The 23,907-nt window shown below is 39.7% G+C and overlaps 1 protein-coding gene across 3 annotated transcripts in view; it reads right to left on the bottom strand.

The window, feature by feature from the left end:
* Positions 1-23,907, bottom strand: part of CRIM1 (cysteine rich transmembrane BMP regulator 1) — a 202,181-nt gene that overhangs the window by 102,505 nt on the left and 75,769 nt on the right. For 2 of the 3 annotated variants that reach the window (XM_075412684.1, XM_075412685.1), the window contains one exon: positions 5,136-5,378. The exons of the other annotated variant lie outside the window; for it this stretch is intronic. In XM_075412684.1, coding sequence (XP_075268799.1) covers positions 5,136-5,378 — 243 coding nt within the window. The remainder of the gene's footprint in view (positions 1-5,135; positions 5,379-23,907) is intronic. 3 annotated transcript variants of the gene reach the window in all.

Raw genomic sequence — 23,907 nt, 5'->3', positions numbered from 1 at the left:
AAATTCCAGACCTGATTTTCAACACTGAAGCCATACCAGGGCAGAGCAGAAGCTACTTCCCTGCGCATCATTACGCACTACCTGCTAAATATTGCTGCTGATCTCAGACTTTCCATCAAGCCCTGACTACTCAGGATTCCCCAAAGAAATAAGCCAAACAATAATTCTCTTTACAATTGTGTTTAAGCCAAGATTTGGTACCAGAAAGAGACTCGATTTCAGTAAGGGTAATTTTCAGGCCAAGCAGGGGTGCGGAGAAGGTGAGTGAATGAAAACTCTGCCAGAAACACTTCTAGAAGAATGACAAATCAGCAGCCTTTTCAACACAGGTTCTGTCTAGCATGACAGACATGTCCCAATGCTTTCCCAAGGCCGTCACAAACTATGAGATGACTCTCCTCACCATATACAACAACAACAAAGTTATCAATAAAGGTACAACAAACATCTGTTGGACGACTGCCAAAGTAAACTATTTACCTTTCTTCATTCAGAAGTGGCAGCTAGAGTTCCTATCACAACTTCAGCAAAATACCTTTTAGATTAGATTTTAGCTCCATCTTTAAATAAACAAACATGATTTCAAAACATCATTGCTCATACTGTTTTACCCTCTTTGCAACAGAGGCATCTACACTCCCACAAACCTTGTTTCAGGTTATTTTTATTTCCAAGTTAACACATTATGCAGCTCCATTTGAGACTATTCATTCAAACTATCTTTAAAAAAAAGCCTTATTTTTGAGAATACTTATTACTCCCACCTTAAAACACAATTCAGTGCTCATTCAGTAAATTCACTGCTCATGAATGCCCAGTTATACACAGCTTGTGGGAACACAGTGGGTTGGTTACAGCACCAGACCACTGTTATCTCTGTGCTTCGCAACAACAGCAAAACAAAAGGGACATGACATACTTGTCCTTGGTAGATACCACAAATGTGGTGAAATGCGTGGTGGAGCAATGGCTATGAACACTTAAGATAAAGTAATCTGAAGGTTAATAGACAGGTATGACTAAGCCCCTAGGTTTCTTCACTGTTCATTTTAACTGAATACAAATACTGTTAATCATTGCATTCCTAGTGTAAAAGAGGTAGAAGAGGAAGTGGATCTCAAAATTAAAGATTTTATTCTTATTCTAGCATTTACTGTTAAGGAAACACTTTATTTGCCTTTCAGTAACTCAGTTGCCAGTCAACAGTATTTGAACACACGCAGTTCTCAGCCGAAGGCTCCAAACTCAAATGCCACTGTAAACTGGAGAGCAGTGACATCTTATTTAAGGAACAGAAATAAACACAATTTATGCTTTAATTTCACAAACACTTTATAGTGGCATAAGGCAGCACCGCTATCACAGGAAGCAGTCCTCCCAGCTTCTGGCAATTTGTTTCCAGCAGAAAACTCTTACTGGTCCAAAACCCCTAGGGAGGCCGGTTAGCAGACATGGAGGTGCAGGAAGAGCACTTGCAGAGCTAGAGTTTTTTGGTCTGTGACAAAGTATGGAAAACGGTTTTCTCCATTTGACATGTAAACTTGTCATAGTTTAACCCAGCAGCCAGCAACTAAGCACTAGACAGCCGCTTGCTCACCCCTCTCCTTCCCCCCCTCCCCCCACAGTGCGACAGGGAGGAGAATGGACAGAAGGCAATACTTGTGGGCTGAGATACAGTTCAATAAAACATCAAAGTAAATACTAATGTACTAATAATGAATCTTTAAAACAAGCTATAAATAATACAATTTTTTTCTCACTGCCCAATAACCAGTTCGCAGCCAGATGCCGAGCAGCAATCACCAAACACAGAACTCAATGGATTTCGCAAATTTTGCGGAACTCCTGAAAAAAGAGCAGACTCAGAAGTTCGAACTCCCGGAAAAAAAGAGGATTTAGTTGAAACTCCCAGAAAAGAGAGAAACAAAAAGGACTCCTGCCCCCCAGCCAACCTCCATTTATAAACTGAGCATGACGTCCATGGTATGGAATATTTCCACGGGCCAGCTTGGGCTCACTACCTGGCTGTGCTCCCTCCCAGTTCCTGCAAATCCGCTCATTAGCTGATCATAAGGGACTGGAAAAAGTCCTTGATTTCTTAGCAACAATTAAAAACATCAGTGTTATCAACATTCTTCTTGTACTAAATCCAAAACATAGCAGCTACTGGGAAGAAAATTAACTATCCCAGACGAAACTAGGACAAAACTCCATAGACATGCTGACACTACTCAGTAAAACCAGTGACATCAGCCCCATAAGAAACTCAGCATGAACACTTATCTACCAGGCCTTATACTGTCCATTGTCCCACTTTTTTCAGCAACATGGCACTAAAAATAGAGGAAACAAGGAACAAAGTGTTGCTAGTTCAGTTCATCTCCATCTCTTCTATCCTGCAGTTCTTCAGGATCAGAAGTCAAACTCTGAAGACACAAGGTTTATTACCAGGATTACCATGGGCTGAATAAATACTTATGCCATGCAAGGATTATGACCTGACTTTACTTTATGACCACTATTTCAGCAAATCCACACAGATAATTCACATACTGTTCATACATACATAAAACCAGTTATATGCTATTACATATACAGTGGTACATGTATATACACGTAGAGAGTAAATGGCATAAAACAATGCAGGAGAAGGAGGATGGACTAGATTACCTACAGAGTCATCTAGCTTTCCAACCTAAATTATCTAAGATTTCTATAAGCTTATGAATATACAATCCTAATAAAACAAGATATTCCATTGCCTATTCTTAAACAAAGAAATGTGTTCAAAACCAGACAGTGGTGAACACGATGGAACAGTTTAGATGACAAAACCAGCAAGGTACACACTGACTTGCAAATTTAGATATAAAATCCCTAAATTTTCTAAAAGAAAGGAAACATTAAAAAAAAGATGTCTGTATTTGTTTTGTCTCTAATTTTCTTCGTATATCAAGCACAAATTATGTTGTCTATACAAGTACAGTTTACACTCTTTGAAAACATGGTTCCTCTGAAAACTGAAAAAAGTTCAGATTTGCAAAGATGTGCCACAAAAAAAAAGCACCTTCTGTGGAAAATAACTTGTAGCCTACGAAGATTTGTCAACATTCACCTATTCCTTTCCCTGTCTTCCAGTCTTGTGTTGGCTTGTTTCTCCTTTGCAATCTTCCCACTACGTCCAACAGCAAACAGAAGAAACATCTAGATCAAAGTTGTAAATGTCAGCTTGGACAGCCACTGAAGTCTAACGTGACAAAAATCAGGCTATGTATTGACTAATAATTACATAGTAAAAGCCCTGCCTGCACCAAGCTGGGGCCCCACTTACTCTGTAGTTTGGCCACTGCATCTTTCATTACCTATCACTGTAGGGGTGCACAAGAGTACCCACCTACACTCCTCAGCCTCATAGCCACTGCCTGAGAAACACACCTTCATCATCTCCCAAGGCAGGGGGGAACTCTCTGCTTTCCCCTAGCCTCTCCATTTCTAACCCCCATTGCAAAGCCCTACACTTCCCTTAAATTCCATTAGTCTCCTTCCCCAATCTCTTCAAAGCGTCTGCTCTTCTACCCTCCTAACATGCATCTTCATTTTTCCAGTCCCAGGTACCTTCATCTCTTAATTCCCTACAACAAACTACTTCAGAGAGCAACATACACACAGTTACATAACTCCACTAATGCAATAAATAATCACGTATTCAGTTTGAAGATTTTGTAATACTAACAAGCTGAAAACAACCTTTAAGAAGTAACCCACAAAGGTAAGTTTGGATGGAGTTATTTGCAAACTACCAGATGGGAATGCAAATGACAGTCGGGAGGATGTGATCAGAGCTAACATTTATTTTGAGAAATAATCCAAAGTTGGCAAGATAAAATTAAGAAAAGGCATACTTGAAGCATATATAGGAAGAATTAAAATGTACAAATATTGTGGTTCAGTAGCAGTCATGCTACATACAGATCTTGGGATCACAGCACTTCACAAACTAAACATAACTCCTTTACAAGAGTCAGTGTGTATTTAAAATTTTGCATGAAAGGCAGAAAGTAATTATTCTACAGTATTTAGTGCTGATGAAGACTCAGCCAAAAAAGTAGTCTGCTTTTGGACACCACATTTTAAAGACATGTGGATAAACTTAAGAAAACTTAGAGAGCGGCAACATAACAAGGAAGGAGTCCAAGGAAACTATGTCATAAGAAATTACAGCTAATTCTGGATGAAAGAAGACTAAGGTTGACAAAATGTTCCAGAGCAAAATTTATTATAAAGACTTGTTCACCAACCACTCAGGATACAGAACAAAAACGTTTGCTTAAATTTCCACACAGGCACTCTGGCATTGGATATTAGGAAAAACATAAAGAGAAGCACTGGAAGACAGAAAGATTGTGCTATCTTCTTCTGTGAAGGATTTAAGAAAATGTTAAACAAGGATGGGAAAGGAACAGCTTAAGCACGCTCAAACCTGTCTGCATATAAGATTTTGGATCATACAATTTTATATGCCTGTTTTCATCCCTCTCTTTGTATTATTCATCTTTACCAAAGCCTGGATCAAAAAGAAGAGTGAATTACATCTTCCACTTCACCGAGAATAATAAATCACAAGAAAGGGTGATTCATGTTCTCATGAAATGGAAAATGGGTAAATACTGAAAATTGTGTAAATTCTTTCACTATGCTCCTCCACAATCCTTTTTACTCTCCAGTTTTTAAGGGTCATCACTTTGTAATCTAGGAAATTCTTAAGACAGAAACCTTAAATCTCTGTCTGTGCACAATATATTCCTACTGTGAAAAACCTTTGTATAATCTAATCAGTATGTCACTTTCACTAGTAGCATCCACAGAAATGCAATACTCTCACTAGGCTACTTTTCCCTTGTTGCTCAGTTTGAAATTAATGTCTGAAGAAAAAAAGAAAGTAAAATTTATGATAAACTTTGTTATCTTTTTTTTTAATGAGTATTGCCCACATAGAATCATTTTAATTTTGAAGAAGAACAAGAAGAATTTAGAGGCTATATAGGCTTTATTAGATGCAATTATATAGGTTATTTTGCTTGTCAGACAGTTAGAAAAAATTGAAAAATGGAAAAAAAACCCATGTCCACTTTTACCTGGTTTACATTCATAGAGATCACAGCATTCCCCTGGCTTTCCTGATGCCTTGGAAACCAGTATATTCAAATAGCCAGGCTGGCAAACCTTCCTCAGGCAGCCTGCAGGATTACACACACAACGGCTCGGGAGTGGACAGCATTCACCGGGAGGAGCATAGCCTTCAATCAGGATGGAATCTTCTGGACAGCGAGGAGAAAACTGGACTTCACAGCGGGCCTTGGAGCAATCAGGTTTCTCTTCTGAAAGGGAGAGAAAAATCAGCGTGCCTTAAATGTCAGTAAAATACTGTACTGAAGCTGTAAAGATGAGCTCAAACAAAGCTCCCTTTCTTCTCCCTCCCTCTAAAACAATAAAAAGAAAAGGCAATTGCTGCTGCTAAACTGATTAGTAAAAATTATGGAATATGCCTAAAAAGATCTTCGCATTTGCAAGATGGTGGGTGAGTTATGAAATACTTCACAAAAATTCTAATTTGTGCAATGTGTGTGACTGCTGAAGCCACACAGCCTCAAAAAACAGCTGTGAAGATACACATTTGGCCACTACATTACGAAACAACTTGTCATATCATGCGCAGCCCTGATGTTCTCACCTCCACCTTCAGTTTCTTAAGACTTTCCATTATGAGCAACTGATTTTGATTGATTTATTAAACTTCAATGACCTGAAGCGAGGTTTCACATATTCAAAAAACTGGTTAAAAGTTCAACAGCTAACATATTTGGAGCGTCCACACATTAGCAGAAGATGATTTTTCCTGTACATGCTCCCAAAGCTCACAATAAAAGTGTTGTTCCTAGGTACTTCAGTGGCTTGCATAGTAAAGGAGAAGAGGTTTGACCAGCACTGGCTACAGGCACCAGAGGTTTGAGGCACTGGTTGCAGGCACATAGCAAGAAGAAAAGTAACACTGAGGAGCAAGGTCAACAAGTCAGTGGGAACGGCGACAAGCTGGACAAACACTGAGCTAAGACAAAGAGAGAACGAAGACGTAAAAGAAGGCCCTTGGGCAACTGGGTAACACTCTTTCAAAACTTGAAAAAACAGTCAAGATTCCCCATTCTGAAAAAAGCAGATATGGATTCTGGCAAAAATGTTGCATCATGCCCTCCACTGGCTAAGCCACACTAGGAAAAAACAGACCACTCCTGCAACCGATTTGGTCCATAATGCAAACAGTGAGAAACTTGCTAGTATCCAAGAGGGTCTCACTTTGCCCCATATACCTGAGCACCGTTAAAATACAGGTGGACTCAAGACACTCAGAAGAGCAATATCTTGAGGTCAATAGAACATGGTGAGTTACATGTCTGGAGGCAATGCAGGGAGCCTTCCCAGGCCCGACCAGAAAAAAACCACACAACAACAGAAAACCAAGACCTGAATTTATAAACTGTTTGTACTACTTTTTGGTTATTTGCAAGTTTGTAAACTAGATGGTTCTACTACAAATGTCAGTATTATCTCTATAAAATTAATTGACTACTTTGCTTGTTGTCATTAAAGTTAGATGCAGAAGAGCAGAAACAGGGAAAAACACCACTAACTTTATTAATCTGATGCTTCAGCTATTGCCATTTAAAAAATTCATTTCTAGTGATAATTTCAAAGATCGAATAAGATGTATCAAATATGAGCATCTCTGATAAAAAGTCAAGAATATCTTCTCCAAGATTTGAGTAACTCACTGTTACTAGATAATGTATTTATATTTTTAAAACTACAAGCAACACAGCAAATGTATAATCCTGCTTCCAAACATACACCAAATGTCAATAACAGCAATTCTTCCCCCTCCCCCCCAAGATAATTTTTACACTTAATTTTAGTATATTCCTTGGAATTCTAGATCATATTGAAGAAAGAAAGCAGTACTGCTTGTCTATGTGGTTGATTTGCTAACTGTCCTTTAGTTTCATCTAAACTTAGAGGGATCTTATGCCTAGACATGTAAGTGCTCAGAAAAATATTAATCTAGCTCTTAGTATTTGTAATTGCAAAAGGAAATAACGAATATAAACATTTGCCTCAATTTTAGTTAGCAAATATAGCAAGTACAGCAAGACAGAACCAAAAAATAATTACATTTCCTTCACGTACTTTATCTTCTTACAAGCAACAGAGATTACTAACTTCAATACTTGATACTAGATAGCATCATAACTCTTTTCTCACAGTTAAAAACCCCACTATTTCCATCTATCTTTAAAATAGCCTAGGCTAGATATGTACTTTGCCTAGAGTTTTAAGTAACATTTGTAAGAGCAATTTTTTTTAAACCTACCCTTATGTTTAGGTTCTTCTCTGCTTTATTAAACACATTGTTCAGACTGAACATTACTGGTTACAGAGGTTCACTGCAGAAAGTTGTATAAATAATAGATAACATACTAGTTCCATTTTTTAATTGATGTTCCTTAGTTTATAGCTACAATAAGAGGCAGCCATTTTAGCTTTTAAAAATCTTCATTTTCCACTGCATGTTGTTCAATCGTGCACAGAGAAGTGATAGAACAGTAGTGCAGATGCCGCCCTTGAAGTGCATGCTCATGACAGACCCTTAAATTCACACTGTTCATTACTTGATCTGCCCTAGCATCACGCATCCAGTGATCTCCTGATTTCCATGACCAACAGATAACCCCATCCTCATGCAGTCTCTCGTGTGAAAAGGCTTCTCACCATACACATTTGAAAAAGTTTACCTACTATTTTTACTTGACTGCATTTACAAACTTACTTATATCTATATCAAGATAAGTGTTTCCTTAAGGACTGTTTGTATTTGACCAATTTAAGCCAACTTTTGGCCAGAAATGCAAGGTTTGCCAGAAATGCAAGCCACCTATTGGGATTCAGACTATTCAGGACTCTGGATACATTCATTTTGAAGACCAACGCAAAGCCTACTGTTGGAGTTGATAAGCTCACCTAGCAAAAATACGAAGAAAACAGATACGTAGCTATCAGCATGCAAGAAGTATTGCAAGCAGTAGAAGAAAGAGAAATTTTAGAGCGAACCATGACAAGCATTTTTATACAAAATGTTCACTCAGTGTTTCATAGTTACTATCTTTGATAGCCTTTTCCACATTATTGTGCTCAATGTAGTTAAATGTAACAGAATACAACAGGACTCTACTATTAAATAAAACTGGCATCGCTTTCAGAAGAAATGGTTTAAACACAAACAACCACCACCTTGCAAAAACATGTTTGTGTTTTAATACCAGGTTACGTAACACCAGCGGATACTTACAAATCAAACTTAAGTTTTTCTTTATAATCCAGAGTCACTACTACTTTTCTACTTCATAGTCCTGACAAATAACCAAAACCCCTCCTTACTACTACCTGTGCAAATATTGTGCTTCCACATTCTAATCTCAAACTATGTGCATGGTAAAACACTCTCTTCCCAGTATACAAATGCAACTGAGCAACAGGAAAGTTAAATATGTTAACCTAAGCTGGATCAGCCGACAAACAATTGTCCTTCAGCTTCCCTAACTCCAGCGCTCAGCAGAGTCAAGGGCAGGTAAACAAACTTTCTACCGACTACGTCACGATTTGGTTCTTGATTTAGATGTGACTTTCCTCTTGTGGAAAGGAGCAAGTGGCTGAAACAAGAAGTGATTGGCAGTATTTGAAGTGTTTTATTTTACAGTTCCTACTTCATACTTGTGAAAGTAATCTTTACCTAAAACAGGAAAATCCAGTAGCTCCGAGTGTAGCATTACTATATTCTAGTTAAAACTTCAATCAGCTAGCACGACATTAGCGTAACTGTGTCCTGAGCCCAGCACTCACTGCAATATAAGGAGGTGGGGGTTCTATTTTACTGCAGTTCAGTAAAAGCTGATGAGGGCTCCTCATTTTGATACCAAACCTGAATAAACGACATTACTTTTAAGCAACCATTCAGAAAAGTTTCAAGGCTTTTTCTTCTTGTTATCTCATCAAATAGCAAGCATATCCAGCTTTTCTCTTTACAGGGATAAAGGTTTTTATACAAGACACGTTTCTACAATTCATTATACTAACAGAGTATACTATTATACTTTAGGGTGCACTAGAGAAGAGTGTGACCAGCAGGTCGAGGGAGGTTCTCCTTCCCCTCTACTCTGCCCTAGTGAGGCCCCATCTGGAGTACTGTGTCCAGTTCTGGGCTCCCCAGTTCAAGAAAGATGAAGAGCTACTGGAGAGAGTCCAGCGGAGGGCTACGAGGATGATCAGGGGACTGGAGCATCTCTCCTATGAGGAAAGGCTGAGGGAGCTGAGCTTGTTCAGCCTGAAGAAAAGAAGGCTGAGAGGGGACCTTATAAATGCTTACAAATATCTCAAGGGTGGGTGTCAGGAGGATGGGGCCAGACTCCTTTCAGTGGTCCCCAGTGACAGGACAAGGGGCAACGGGCACAAACTGAAGCAGAGGAAGTTCCAGCTGAACATGAGGAAGAACTTTACTTTGAGGGTGACAGAGCACTGGAACAGGCTGTCCAGAGGGGCTGTGGAGTCTCCGTCTCCGGAGATATGCAAGACCCGCCTTGATGAGGCCCTGTGCAGGCTGCTCTAGGTGACCCTGCTTGGGGAGGGGGGTTGGACTAGATGATCCCCAGAGGTCCCTTCCAACCCCTACCATTCTGTGATTCTGTGTAAAGTTGTTTACTTTTTCATTATTTCATTGAAGAAGGCATTAAAATTGAATTTATTCTCAAATTACAAACATTAATACAGCTGTAACTGTCACTGCTTTAGCAGGATTCCTGATTTAATTCCATTACATACAGCTATATAAGATATCATCAAAGGTGGAATCATTTAATAGCTCTTTTTTCCTTTATCAACAAACATTTCCAGCTCTCACAAAAAGAACACATAAGAAAACACGTCACAGAATCATGGAGTCATAGAATGGTTTGGGTTGGAAAAGGACCTTATAGGTCATCTAGTTCCAACCTCCCTGCCATGGGCAGGGAAATGTTCCACCAGACCAGCTTGCTCAAAAACCCCATCCAACCTGAACTTGGACGCTGCCAGGGAGGGGGCATCCACAGCTTCTATGGGCAACCTGGTCCAGTGCCTCACCACCCTGAGAGCAAACAATTTCTTCCTTACATCTAATCTAAATCTACCCTCTTTCAGCTTCAAGCCATTAGCCCTTGTCCCATCACTACACACCCTTGTAAAAACTCCCTCTCCAGCTTTCTTGTAGCCCCCCTTTAAGTGCTGGAAGGCTGCTCTAAGGTCTGCCTGCAGCCTTCTCTTCTCCAGGCTGAACAACCCCAACTCTATCAGCCTGTCCTCACTGGAGAGGTGCTCCAGTCCTCGGATCACTTTTGTGGCCTCCTCTGGACCTGCTGCAACAGGTCCATATCTTTCCTGTGCCGAGGGCTCCAGAGCTGGATGCAGGATTCCAGGTGGGGTCTCACCAGAGCAGAGCAAAGGGGCAGAATCACCTTCCTCAACCTGCTGGCCTTAGTTCTTTTGATGCAGCCCAGGATATGGTTGGCTTTCTGGGCTGTGAGCACACACTGACAGGTCATGTTGAGCTTCTCAACATGTTGGCTGTCAACAATCACCTCCTTATTTTCCATGTTCTGTTTCCCACTTTCCAGTCATTGGGAACTTCACCAGACTGCCATGACTTGTCAGATATGATGGAATCCACAAAAAAAATGTGAAATCACTCACCAGTGATATTTTTGCTACTCTACCTCTTTTATACACCAAACTGGGACTATTTCAAATCAGCTTCTCAATAGACCAAGGTAGATTCACAACAGTAACCTACTGCTTCTCTGTCAAGTATGCACCTACACTACAAAGTACTAACCTGTCTCCCAGATGTTGTTTTACACTACCGCCTATTGCACAAATTAGGATCTTCCTAATCAACATCTTCAAATAATAATAAATAATAATAAACAGAACATAAACATCTACTATATGTGCCTAGAAACAGGAGAACTTCATTTTTCAAAGCAGTGTATGGAACCTCAGAAATCAGATTTTTGAGGAAAGGGAGAACTATACACATGACTGACTATGAAATAAATTAGCACAGCAAATATAGAAGGTGCTTATTCCCAAACATAGAAACATCTTACCACACAGACTGCATAGCAAGAAGATATGCATGCATTACCTTCTCCTAATCTGTAATGTAGATTCCCTCACAAGAACAATTTCAGACAACTCTAAGTGTACGTAGAAAGAAAAACTATTTGTTAAAGCAGATGTCTGGTTTTGTAATTCAGAGTTTGTACTTGGGACACTTATCACACTAACTAAAATACATTTTTATAAAACATTCTACCTCGAGCCTTGAAACAGCTGATCTTGTTTAATAAGTTGACTGTTTTAGCAAGGCAAGAAATTGCCTATACAACTCATGAATTAATTTAATGAAGTGAGGAGTTGTATACACTTTTGCTGTTTGATTTTCAAAGAATCAGACAGTTAACGGAAAAAGTATATACAACTTCATCACATTTCAGTCTGTCCTTTATAAAAAGAGAAATCATTAACAAGGAGAACAATTACTTGTCAAGGATGCATCCATCAAACTTCTCACACATTAAGCCTGAAAAGATAACCTACAACCCACTAAGAAAAACTAAGCTGGCTACAAACATTGCCTTTATGTTCAAAAAAAGCAGCACTTCAAACCACTAGACAAGGAACTGAAACTATCAGTTGGTTTGCTGATGAGGTTTCTCCGTGGGACATGTTCTCTTTATAGCCTTTCATCAAACACCACCAAAGCTGGAAGTGTTCTGCTATCTCTGACATCTCACCAGCCTGAGCCAACAAAGAACCTCTGCACAGACAAAGGAAGAGTCTGGATCAATCAAGCTTTTACAAACTTTCTATTCTGAGTCAACCAATCCTCTCAAGAAATTCAGAAACGTATCTGGGAAGATAACATTTTTAATAAACTGAACACAATCCAAACAGAAAAACTGACATTTTGATGAATTTGAAATAAGACTCCTATCCTTGGAAACAAAAGTTCATATCTACTCTATAAGGCAGCCTTACAGATCATTTAATATAACATTACTCAGTTGATCGGTGACAGTGCTATTCCTAGGTATAAACTACTAATTGTACCAGATGTGCACAGATTTGCATTTCAAGACAAACTTTACTTCCTGTAGGTCTGAAGGTTCAGGCTTACTTGCTGTTACTTTGCAATTAGCTTGCAAAAAGAACCACCGCTACTAAGCACATGACAGAGGACACCCTGCAATTACCAAGAATAAGTGAACCACCTAAGTTACCATGTGTAACTGAAAAATAATAACTGAATAAGTTACAATGTACTGTGTGCTTTAATATTAACGCTGAGATCATTCAAAAAGTCACAATGTCTCAAAAACATTTCCTTTTTCCATCTGATTTTCCTCTCAGAAGCATATAGGAAAGTTGTAGCATCTCGGAAGTCAAGCCATAACAACATTCAAACTGACCTTTCACTGCAACCAAAGAATATTTGTTCTTAAGTGCATGAGGGGGAGGAGACCAACCTTCAAAGGACAGAATAAAAAGAAGAAATCAAGATGTGGAATTGTTTTTTTTTTTTTCCTTTGCCATTAACATTAGAAAGTCTGGCACAAAGCACCAGCCATAAAGCTAGAACTTTCACAAAGTTTCTCCATATCAAAAGCTATTACGTGTTTTTAAAATCATGTTTCCCATGACCTTACAGAGCTATTATGGGGAAGCGGAGGTATAATGGCAAGTTACTAAAGTTGTTATGTTATAACCAGTGCTGTCTCTGAGAGAAGGTAGCTTCTTCACCTTCCTGAAAGGTTTATACCATACTCACTCAAACTGGCTACTAATTAGAGGTGTTTTTAAGACAGTCACTGAATATAGGCAGTCTAGATCTCAGGCATTTTTTGTTTGTTTTATTAAACTACAGCAGTTGTAACAAAACCCAACCACATATAGAGACACACTCATCTTGGCTAATACCAAAGTAGTATGGAAATAAAAGAGGTTCCTTAAGAAGAATTAAAACCTTTGCTTTCACCTCTGTATCAAATTCTTTTCCTTCATTATATTTGCATGCTTCGCTTTGACACGCAGAGAAAGTATATGCCAAGTTTAGTTAATGAGAAAAGCAGAACAGTTAAAGCACTGGTTAGCACAGCAAAAGGATCTGAAAGTATAACCTAGTGTGGGAGCAATGGAGCAGAACAGCCCTGACGGGGGTGGGAGGGTCTTCTCCTCATTCTTCCCATGAAACGGAATGAATCCGTGCATTTCTGGAAACCTTTTCAGGGAGAGATTTTTCTAATTTTGTCAAAATTTCGTGTGATCAGAGATGCCTTTACTCAGTCACCATAGAAACGAGGACAGAATGTTTTCATGCAAAGAGAAGGCTGAAGAGAACTATTGGAGACTCGGGTCCAAACGCTTCTGCTGAGATACTTAAACTGTTCTACAGCTGCTCCTTTGAAAGCAAGTTTTTAATAAGTACCTGTATGTATATACATATGTATATACACAGAGAGAAAAAGAGGGAATAAAATTGATTTTTTCTGTTAGGTCCCTAAGCAGAATACAGAATAAGAAGCATTTGGAAATAGCCAGCTTCCTATTTCATTTTTCAGACCAGTTGAAAATAGAATATGGTTCATAAAGACGAGTATTTTGTATGACTAAGCAAAGCGAGGCACTGAGGTCAGTGTACACGCTTTGAAGACATGTTCAGCTTTGCATTTTTGTTTCATTGTAAACCAGTTTCGTGAAATCTAGGCTAAAATACAGCCACTTGTGCTGTACAGTCTTACAGTCGTCATTGAAAGACATTCCAAACAACAGGCATACTGTACTGTTATACAGTGGCAGGAAGGAAATATTAAAAGGATTAGGGATAAACAAGAAAAATGATTACCCAGCTGAAGCAGTCAGACAGACAGGGATCGATATTGGAATGCAAAATAACCAAAAGGATTTTCAAGAATCAAAAGGACAGTTATAATAGATTAAAAAATGAGATTACCTTACACATACAATATGCACAGTACGGTATACGGATGAACTGCTACAAATAAAAAAAGGAACTAGAGCCTGACCTTTTACCTAAAACTGAACTTTATTTAAAATCTATCCTGTTTTTCAAATGAGTTTTGCTTCGCTTTCCAGCATTCTGGTACTCTGGATTTTACGTACTACACAGTGGAGCAACCAGTCTCACCCATATTACAGCCTAATCCTCCTGTAATACAACAGCAACAGCCTACAACTAACCTGGGTTAAAGAAGTCACACACAAAAAGACAGTCATAGACAAAAGTTTAACTAAATATGCACTTGTTAATATGCATCTTCGCAACGCAGTATTCACTATGGATTTGCCAAAGATTTTTCATTTCAAGGACCAAAGACCCAGGAACAAGGGTTATACCACTCAAGAAAGCCAGACCCAAGAAAGACAATAATCCATTTGGATAGCAAAGCTATTAGGACATTATAATTCCACCCTGAACTTTCTTCTGTTCCTGCACTGAAAGCATTAAAAAGAAAGGTGGCAATTCAAAACCAAGCACACAACAGAACTGAAATCAAGCCTCAACCCAAGCTGTTTTCTATCAAAGAAAGAATTGTAACAGAATCAGTGAGCATTTATCAGATGCTGGACACCCTGCATCTAAATGCAAATGCAAGTTCTATGAAATCAATGTTGTTTGTTGCAGTGGCCACGTTTGGGTTCAAACCTCCCAACTCAAAGGATTTCTCCGTTAGGCTTAGAAACGATCCTGTCTGGAAAACTCAAAGGCAGTTCTCCTTTTCCTCCATTTCATTTAAAACCTGCTTTCAACAGATACGTAGTAACATTTCCTAATATAAATTAGCAGCTTGTTAATCCAAGTCTGTCATGGGTAACATAGCTTCCTGACAGTACTGCACATGCGGGAGGGCCTCGAGCGCAGCCCGCTGCACAGTAGACAGGGGAGATGTGCCATCCCAGGGGCAGGAGCCATGTCCACTGGTAACTGCACTCCTTTCAATAGCAATTAAGCACCTCTGCACTTCAGTATTAAAAATCCTTCAGAAGTTAGATGGAGAGATGAGCAGATAGCTACCTGTAGTCCGATTTATAGCTGGGTTACTTCCATTCTAATGAAAAGAAAAAAACTTAAAAATGTTTTCAATACCGTCATGACTGGAATAACACTGTACATTGTTACTTATATGAGAGCCTATTATTCTGGATGCATGATACTATCCTACTATTGGTCAGTCTTTATATTGACAAATCAGTTGAGATCTCCAAAGAAAGAAAGAGTACATAAACAGTAAGGAAGTGGTCTTAACTACAGAGCCAAGACTTCAAAGAATGCCTAAATATTTTGGAAGTAAACCAAAAATGAAGACACTAAATGCAGAACCAGTATAAACTGCACACACTTCAATGACTTAGAAAAAAGTACACCAGTAGTAAATTTACCTAAAGCAGAAAGAATTCTTTATTGCAATGATATAAGCGGCTGCAAACCAAAGGTAATGATGAAATGTGTACCAAAATGATGATAAAGCACAAATATTTGGAACATTTCTGCTTAATATAGCTTAAGAAAGACAGAAGCTAGCTGACATCTGGAGAAATAATCACAAGTATTCACTGAAGGAGAAGTACTGCCACACACACCTTGATGGGACATGGAGAAAGGGATCGGAATTTGAGTACGTAACTTACACCTCACAAAGGACAAAAACCTCCGGAGGCAGCTCTGGACGTCAGGAGTACTGCATGAGGTGCTACACCACACAACCACACCCAAAGCAGTACTCTCAGGTCACTGTTCGCTTCCTAATCAAAGTCTGAAAACATAAGCCTATCAGGGACCCAGAAAACGCATTTGCAAGAAATGCAAACTACAATCCAAAGAAACACATGATTTTACAAAGAAATGATAGTTCACATATGTAAGGAGTTAGCAACCGAGACAAAACTCAGAAAAGCAAGAAGAGCAATTAGTTTCGTAGAGCTAGCAAAATAAAAGGAACTGAGGTGTAAAAACTAACTTAGAAGTGAGGGTTTTGATATTCAAAGGAACACAACGTCTTGTTATTACTGAAGTTGAATCAACTCCTCTCTGCCCTTCAGTGTTTTGTTCTAAGTTGATAAAAGTATATTTAAGATATATGCTTTTTTCACATTCTTTGATCTCTACTAATGTTAAAAAAAAAAACACCACCATACAAAACAAAAAAAACCACAGACCCAAAAAGCCAAACCCACACACAATAAAATGAGGACTTAAATGCCTTAAGGTACTTCTGGCAATTAAACTCCATTATGCAAACTAGTTTTCGTAGCTATGCTCAGAGGACCTCTGTATGTTTCTCAGCAGCTCAACCACATATTTCTTAAATTCTTTCACAAAACCACTCAAGATGTATAACATCAGAAAAATCATCTCTGTTCAATATGTCATTCTTTTCTTCTCTTTACTAATCTAAGACACCATAGTTATCAGAAAGTACGAAGAGAGGCATAGTTTCCTTCTTTTACACAAACAAAAGCTGCCTGCTTCCAATAGTGAAGGGCAATGCCCAAGTGTTTCAAGGTATTTTTCATTTTCCAGCTGTTATGGTTCATCTTTCTTGACTTCTCTGGGTTGGCTTCTTCCCCAGTTCTTCTAAACAGCCTCTCTAAATTAAGAATTTAAACGCATTTCTATTATATAAATTCTTTCCTGTTACCAGTGATCTTCCTGAATGCTTTTTTTATACATGAGTATTTCTGTTGGATTTGTCTCCCTAGAATGGATTTTAATACCATCTACAATAACTATTACTTTGCAATGCATCAATTACCAAACCTGCATCAACTTACCAAAGAAAATTTCTATGTATTACTTAGAACAACAGAAAGAGAGCTCTAGCTATAATAAGAAATACGACAGCAAAGCATAAAGGGCCATTATAATTTTGGATGAAATCTATACCGACACAGTGAATTCTTGTGTAAAAAGTCTTGGTGCCTTGATGTGAAGAGATTCTACAAAATTTTTGCTACATTTCCAATTACAAGAAAAATTGTCAACATCAAAGAATTTACTAAACAGCTCAGCCCTCCAGAGAAAGTAGATCTGGGTTTTTACAAGACTTGTCTTTGCAGAGAAATGACACTTAGCAAAACTCTAATTAAGAGCATTTCACTTAATACAGAGATGGTGGACATTCCACACAATACATTCTCTTTTCTCCAAAGACAAAGTCTTCTAATAAACCGCCACATCTGACACTTAGGATGTAAGAAGCACTAATAAGCAGTGTATCAAAAGGCTTGGTTGTAAGAGAAGTTAAAACACTCTGTTCATTGGTTCTTTACCAGAGGCAATTTCTCATATTTCATGGGATATTGAAAATATAATATTCTCTGGATATAAGATTTCTTGAATTCAAAGAACATGTGCACTAGGAAAAATAATATCAAATGGAGCACTTAAACATCACACAACTTTTTTTGTTAAATTCCAAGACTCTGCTTGCAATACCTCTTTTAAAGTGCTAGCCTAGATGGGCTTTGTGTTTTTTCATAACTATCAATCACACAAATACAAAAAAAATACATTTATTGGAAAATCTACACCAAAAGACAAAAAGAAACCCATGAAATTTTAATTTTGGTCTAAGATCTAAGCATTTTAAGCTTGAGAAAATAGCTGTCCACCTGTTTGCACCAAAGTTTTTGAGAAGTGATTAGAAAAATAAACAGACAGATAACTAGACATTTGAGAATCATCCTACTCTTCCTACTTCCAAATTACAGTAGTATCCAAACCAGAAATATCTACACATTTATGAAAAAGAAAAATAAAAATAGCAACATAAGTCACATGCACACATGTATCCATAACCAGCCCTCGAACAGACTAAAGACCTCCAGGACCCACAGTATGGGAAGGGCAAACAACTTGCTCTGTTCTGCAATACTGCCATACAAAACCCAGCGTAAGAAGCCAGACTACTCGGAACACAAACTGAGAAACATGCACTATCTACAGTCTTCATCCCTCACATAGTCACTAAAGTGGTGCCTGCACAGGGCTATTCAGGTACATAAAATACTCAATATAGATGATATCAGTTAAACACAGCTTCCCAACCATCAAACATTAAATGTTACTAGATTTCACCATCCTGCTGCAGCACCCCTTATTCCACCTCAAAGCAGCAACAATGGCACAGAGGGAATTAAAAGTCAAAACTACAAAAAAAGCAGAAAGTCAGAGCTTACACAGCACCGAGCTTCTGTTAACACTAGTACAAGGATTTTGCTGACTGCAGGAGTCATTAAACTTGGACCCCTCTATTTCAAGCTGGATGAATGCCAACACCTTTTATTATGAACAAAAGACAGCAAGTCTGGAAAAAGACCAACTATCCTATGCCAAATGTATAAAAATAATCCTCAGTTTCAGAATATTGTTGGCTGCAGTGTTCTTTAATTAGATTCAGTTTCTGATCTCATTTGAAGCATACAGTTGAGTATTAACTAGGTAGAAAGCTCTTTTCCAAGAGCAGCTTAAAGGGGAATGATCAAAGGGGAATGATCTAGATGACTGAAGTACGGTAATGAGTTTTTCTCAAGTGTATTTTTTGGATTTTTTTTTTTTTTTAGCAGAACTGTGAAACTAGAAGAGCATCACAAATTACTCTGTCTCAGAGATTTATTTTGATTCTTTACCCTGTGCTCTTCTTACTCTTTCTTCTTCACTGTCCTTTCCTCTTAAGCTATCCACTTATTGTTTATGCCTTCGTTAAAGCAAACCTCAAAACTATCTACTTCATGTCTTTCCTAAATTTTTGTCTTTCTTACTATACATCTCCATTAGTATAATATACAGACACACTGTTTGTGTAACAATCTGCCTTAATACAAAATACTAGTTTCTCTGGAGCACCAAAGAAAAGCATGCTGTGGTGTTTTGCATACCAACTTCCATGATGCAACTAGAAAAAGAAAAAACTAGGAAACTCAGCTGTAGAAGTATTCAATGGGCATAATTTCTTAGGGCAATTTGACCAAGTCCTGAATGCAGAATCAATGTATGAGCACTAAAACGCAGGTTACACACCTTTGTGGAACATGGTGCACGCTGACAGAAGTTACTGCCAGGAAAGTGCAGGTACAGTTGCACTTTATAAGCGAAGTGAAGCAAATCAGTATTGTTTGTAGTAAGATTTCCATGATGGAACTCCTTGCACAGGTTTGGGATTCAGTCACATCCAAAGCCATTTTTACATCAAACTCTGTGCAGGACATTGCTCAGGAATCCGACGCAACTGATGTACATGAATCCTACGTGTAAGTTTGCAGCAAACATGTTATTTTACAGAGTATAAGGTTCACAGACAACGCATACTGGTTTATTAATAACCCGGTCAAGTATGTGAGATGGCACCTAATCCACAAAAATGATGTTAGCATTTCCAAAACACAAGAGAGCCACCAGTGATGTGCCTGAGGAGCTGACAGACCCCTCATGGAACCAGGACAAACTCTACAAGTAGGAAGACGGCAGGCAGAGTTTTAAACGATAACCACCCAGCGCCCTGAGGAAGGGTCTGGCTCTGGACACTCTCATGTTACAATGATAGCGATCCTACCTGACAAACAGCCTCTGGGGAGCAACACAAGCAGGAAGACCAGAATTTTAATTGATAGCTGTTGTGAACTAAATTATTCTCCCACTTGAACAAGACTAATGATAAACAGAAAGAAAAAAAATATTTGAGGTTACTAGCAAATACTAGGAAATTGTATCTCAAAAGATGCAATGATCTTTTCAGCCATGATACTGCACTAATCATATAAACTCATACAATACATTTAAGAAATCTAAAGGTTGAGAACATATTCCTTCACACAGGCCAGGCTGAGAACTGGTATTGCAGAAGTCAGGAAAGCCTGCTGACATCCAACAAGGTAACAGAAAAAAACAAATGCTACCAAATAACTTTACCAAATACCATAGGCACTGATGCTTATGCATCCCAAAGCAGAGTGATGTTACTTTAAACAACCCTGTGTTTTCATTGTTTTTCTCCATTTGGCTGGAAAGACACCAGACAGAATAAAGTCTAATATTGCTACATGATAAGGTATCTCATGTGTCACTTAAGAGATCTCCTCCATAGTACACCTCAGGGAACAGCAGTCCTCAGAGCCTTTCAGTTAAACCATCAGCAACATAAGTAAATAAGAAAGAATGGAAAAATATTTTTCTATGCCCCAAAGCAGATCTTTAGTTAAAGCAGTTATAGGTGGTAATAGTTAATGAAGATGGTATTAATGCGGTGAGTTTTAAAGGTCATTTTTCCTTAACAGAACTGTGTCGCCTGTGAAGCCTTCAGAATCTCACTGCATCGGGTTTGCATGGCAAGGTTTTGGTAGCAGGGAGGCTACAAGGGTGGCTTCTGTGAGAAGCTGCTGGAAGCTGCCCCTGTGTCTGATGGAGCCAGTGCCAGCCGACTCCATGACAGACCCGCCACTGGCCAAGCCTGAGCCCGTCAGCGATGGTGGTAGCGCCTCTGGGATAGCAAATTTGAGAAGGGGAAAAAAAATGCAGCAGGATAAAAGGAGTGAGACTATGTGAGGCATGCAACTCTGCAGACGCCAAGGTCAGTGCAGAAGGAGGGGGAGGAGGTGCTCCAGGTGCCAGAACAGAGATTCCCCTGCATCCCGTGGAGCACACCATGGTGAGGCAGGCTGTGCCCCTGCAGACCATGGGGGTCCACAGTGGAGCAGATATCCACCTGCAGCCCAGGGAGGACCCCATGCTGGAGCAGGCGGATTCCTGAAGGAGGCTGTGACCCCATGAGGAGCTCGTGCTGCAGCAGGCTCGTGGCAGGATCTGTGGGCCCGTGGAGAGAGAAGCCCACGCTGGAGCAGGTTTCCTGGCAGAACTAATTAATTGTGGGCAGAATTAAATCTGGCCAGGAACATCAAGGGCAACAAGAAAATCTTCTATATGTACGTCAGCGATGAAAGGAAGATTAGAGAAAAAGTGGGCCCTCTATGGAAGGAAATGGGAGACCTGGTTACCCAGGATATGGAGAAGGCTGATGTACTCAAAGACTTTTTTGCCTTGGTCTTTACCAGCAAGTGCTCCAGCCATACTGCCCAAGTCACAGAATGCAAAGGCAGGGACTGGGAGAATGAAGAACAGCCCACTGCAGGAGAAGGTCCAGTTCGAGGCCAATTAAGGAACCTGAAGGTGCACAAGTCCATGGGACCTGAGGAGGTGCATCCGCAGGTCCTGAGGGAACTGGTGGATGAAGTTCCTAAGCCACTATCCATCATATCTGAGAAGTCATGGCAGTTTGGTGAAGTTCCCACAGACTGGAAAGTGGGAAACCAAACCCCCTTTTTTAAAAAGGGGTAAAAAGGAAGATCCCGGAACTACATGCCAGTCAGTCCCACCTCTATGCCCAGCAAGATCATGGAGCAGATTCTCCTGGAAACTACGCTAAGGCAAGTGGAAAATAAAGAGGTGATTGTTGACAGCCAACGTGGCTTCACTAAGGGCAAATCATGCCTGACAAATTTGGTGGCCTTCTATGACGGGGTTACTGCGTTGGTGGATAAGGGCAGACTAACTGATGTCATCTACCTGGGCTTCAGCAAAGCCTTTGACACTGTCCCACACAACATCCTTGTCTTTAAATTGCACAGACATGGGTGTGATGGATGAACCACTCGGTGGATAAGGAATTGGCTGGATGGTTGCACTCAAAAGAGGTACGGTCAACGGCTTGATGTCCAAGTGGAGATCAGTGACAAGTGGTGTTCCTCAGGGGTTGGAATTGGAACTGGTGCTGTTTAACATCTTTGTCAGTGACATCGACAGTGGGACTGAGTGCACCCTCAGCAAGTTTGCTGACGATACCAAGCTGTGTGGTGTGGATGACACACTGGAAGGAAGGGATGCCATCCAGAAGGACCTGGACAGGCTTGAGAGGTAGGCTATGCAAACCTCATGAAGTTCAACAAGGCCAAGTGCAAGATCCTGCACATGGCTCAGGGCAATCCCAAGCACAAATACAGGCTGGTCAGAGAATGAATTGAGGGCGGCCCTGAGGAGAAGGACTTGGGGATGCTGGTTGACGAGAAGCTCAACATGACCTGTCAGTGTGTGCTCACAGCCCAGAAGGCCAACCATATCCTGGGCTGCATCAAAAGAACTAAGGCCAGCAGGTTGAGGAAGGTGATTCTGCCCCTTTGCTCTGCTCTGGTGAGACCCCACCTGGAGTCCTGCATCCAGCTCAGCACAGGAAGAACATGGACCTGTTGGAGCAGGGCCAGACGAGGGTCACAGAAATGATCTGAAGGCTGGAACACCTCTCCTATGAAGAAAGGGTAAGAGAGTTGGGTTGTTTCGTCTGGAGAAGAAGAGAAGGCTGCAGGGAGACCTTAGAGGAGCCTTCCAGTACTTAAAGGGCACCTACAAGAAAGCTGGAGAGGGAGTTTTTACAAGGGTGTGTAGTGATGGGACAATGGCTAATGGCTTGAAGCTAAAAGAGGGTAGATTTAGATTAGGTCTAAGGAGGAAATATTTTAAAATAGTATTTAAACACCATCTATTTCAGAAAAAAAAAATTTAGCCTAAACCAAAGTATGATATATTCCATTCTTCTTCTATTAACTAACCCTTAATCCCTAGTCTAACATGCCCATGATACAGTTAGATAGTTTGCTAGAAGCATATTATACTTATTGGAATAAAGCAAGAATGGAAGAAAGCACATGTTGTTTAATCTTTCAAAACCAAATTCTTTCAGAAGGCAGATGTTTCAAAGGCCAGGTAGAAGAGCCAACCATTCCTCCAGCGGGGTAAGCTCTAGGGAGTAAATTTTCAAGCTGTCCCAAATACATCATAAGAAAGAAGATAGAGATATAGGAGATGCACAACCACAGAGTAAGAAGCAGGTAAAATAATAATGTCTTATAGAAACTAACTCTATAGCTAAAAGACAGCTATCTGTTCTAACTGAGATCATATAGAGAAAGAGAAAAAATAGAGCATGAGACCCACATGAGATGTTCGCAAAAGTCTCACAAGACTTTCGCAAGAGAGTGAAAAACAACTCAAGGTGGCCCCTAGCCTCTCTCGTTATTATATTTATTATTGCACTATACTTTCCGTCATCAGAAATAACCAGTCATTCACCAAAGAGATCAGAAATTCTGAGGCAAGTATGCTGACTGGAGAACTTGAAGTTCTACACAACAGTACTACAGGGCCACCAAATCTCTTTGAGAAAGGACTACTTTATTTCAAAATATAAAACACAGTAATGATAATAGCAACCTTTACTTGTCTATATTGACTCACAATGAGAAACTGGAATATATAACAGTCAAGCCACATACTTTGGCTCCGGTACACTGATGTGTGCTCTTCCATGTATACATTCTGCTCTTAAATTTCCATTTTGAGCTTCCTAATCTATAAATAAGACATCCACCACGAAGATAGCTGAGGGACGTATCAAGACTCCTGCACCCGACATTGAAAGAGTATCAGGCTCCTCTTGAAACAGATATACGGGAACGTGTACCATAATGATGAAGTAAGTGCTCAAGGCCATGCCATGCATCATGTATACTGCCTTGCATATGGTGCCTTGTAAATACAGTACTGAAACGCTCCCCTTCTGCAAAATAGGAATATTCTTGCTCTTCGCAGTGATTGTCCAGCTGTTTTGTGGGGGGTGCCAGAACACTGTAGAACAAAACCTG

This window comes from Opisthocomus hoazin, chromosome 2 (assembly GCF_030867145.1).
Source record: "Opisthocomus hoazin isolate bOpiHoa1 chromosome 2, bOpiHoa1.hap1, whole genome shotgun sequence".
NCBI lineage: Eukaryota > Metazoa > Chordata > Aves > Opisthocomiformes > Opisthocomidae > Opisthocomus > Opisthocomus hoazin.
The sequence above is the reverse complement of the archived record's forward strand: the minus strand, read 5'-3'. Positions and strand labels throughout refer to the sequence as shown.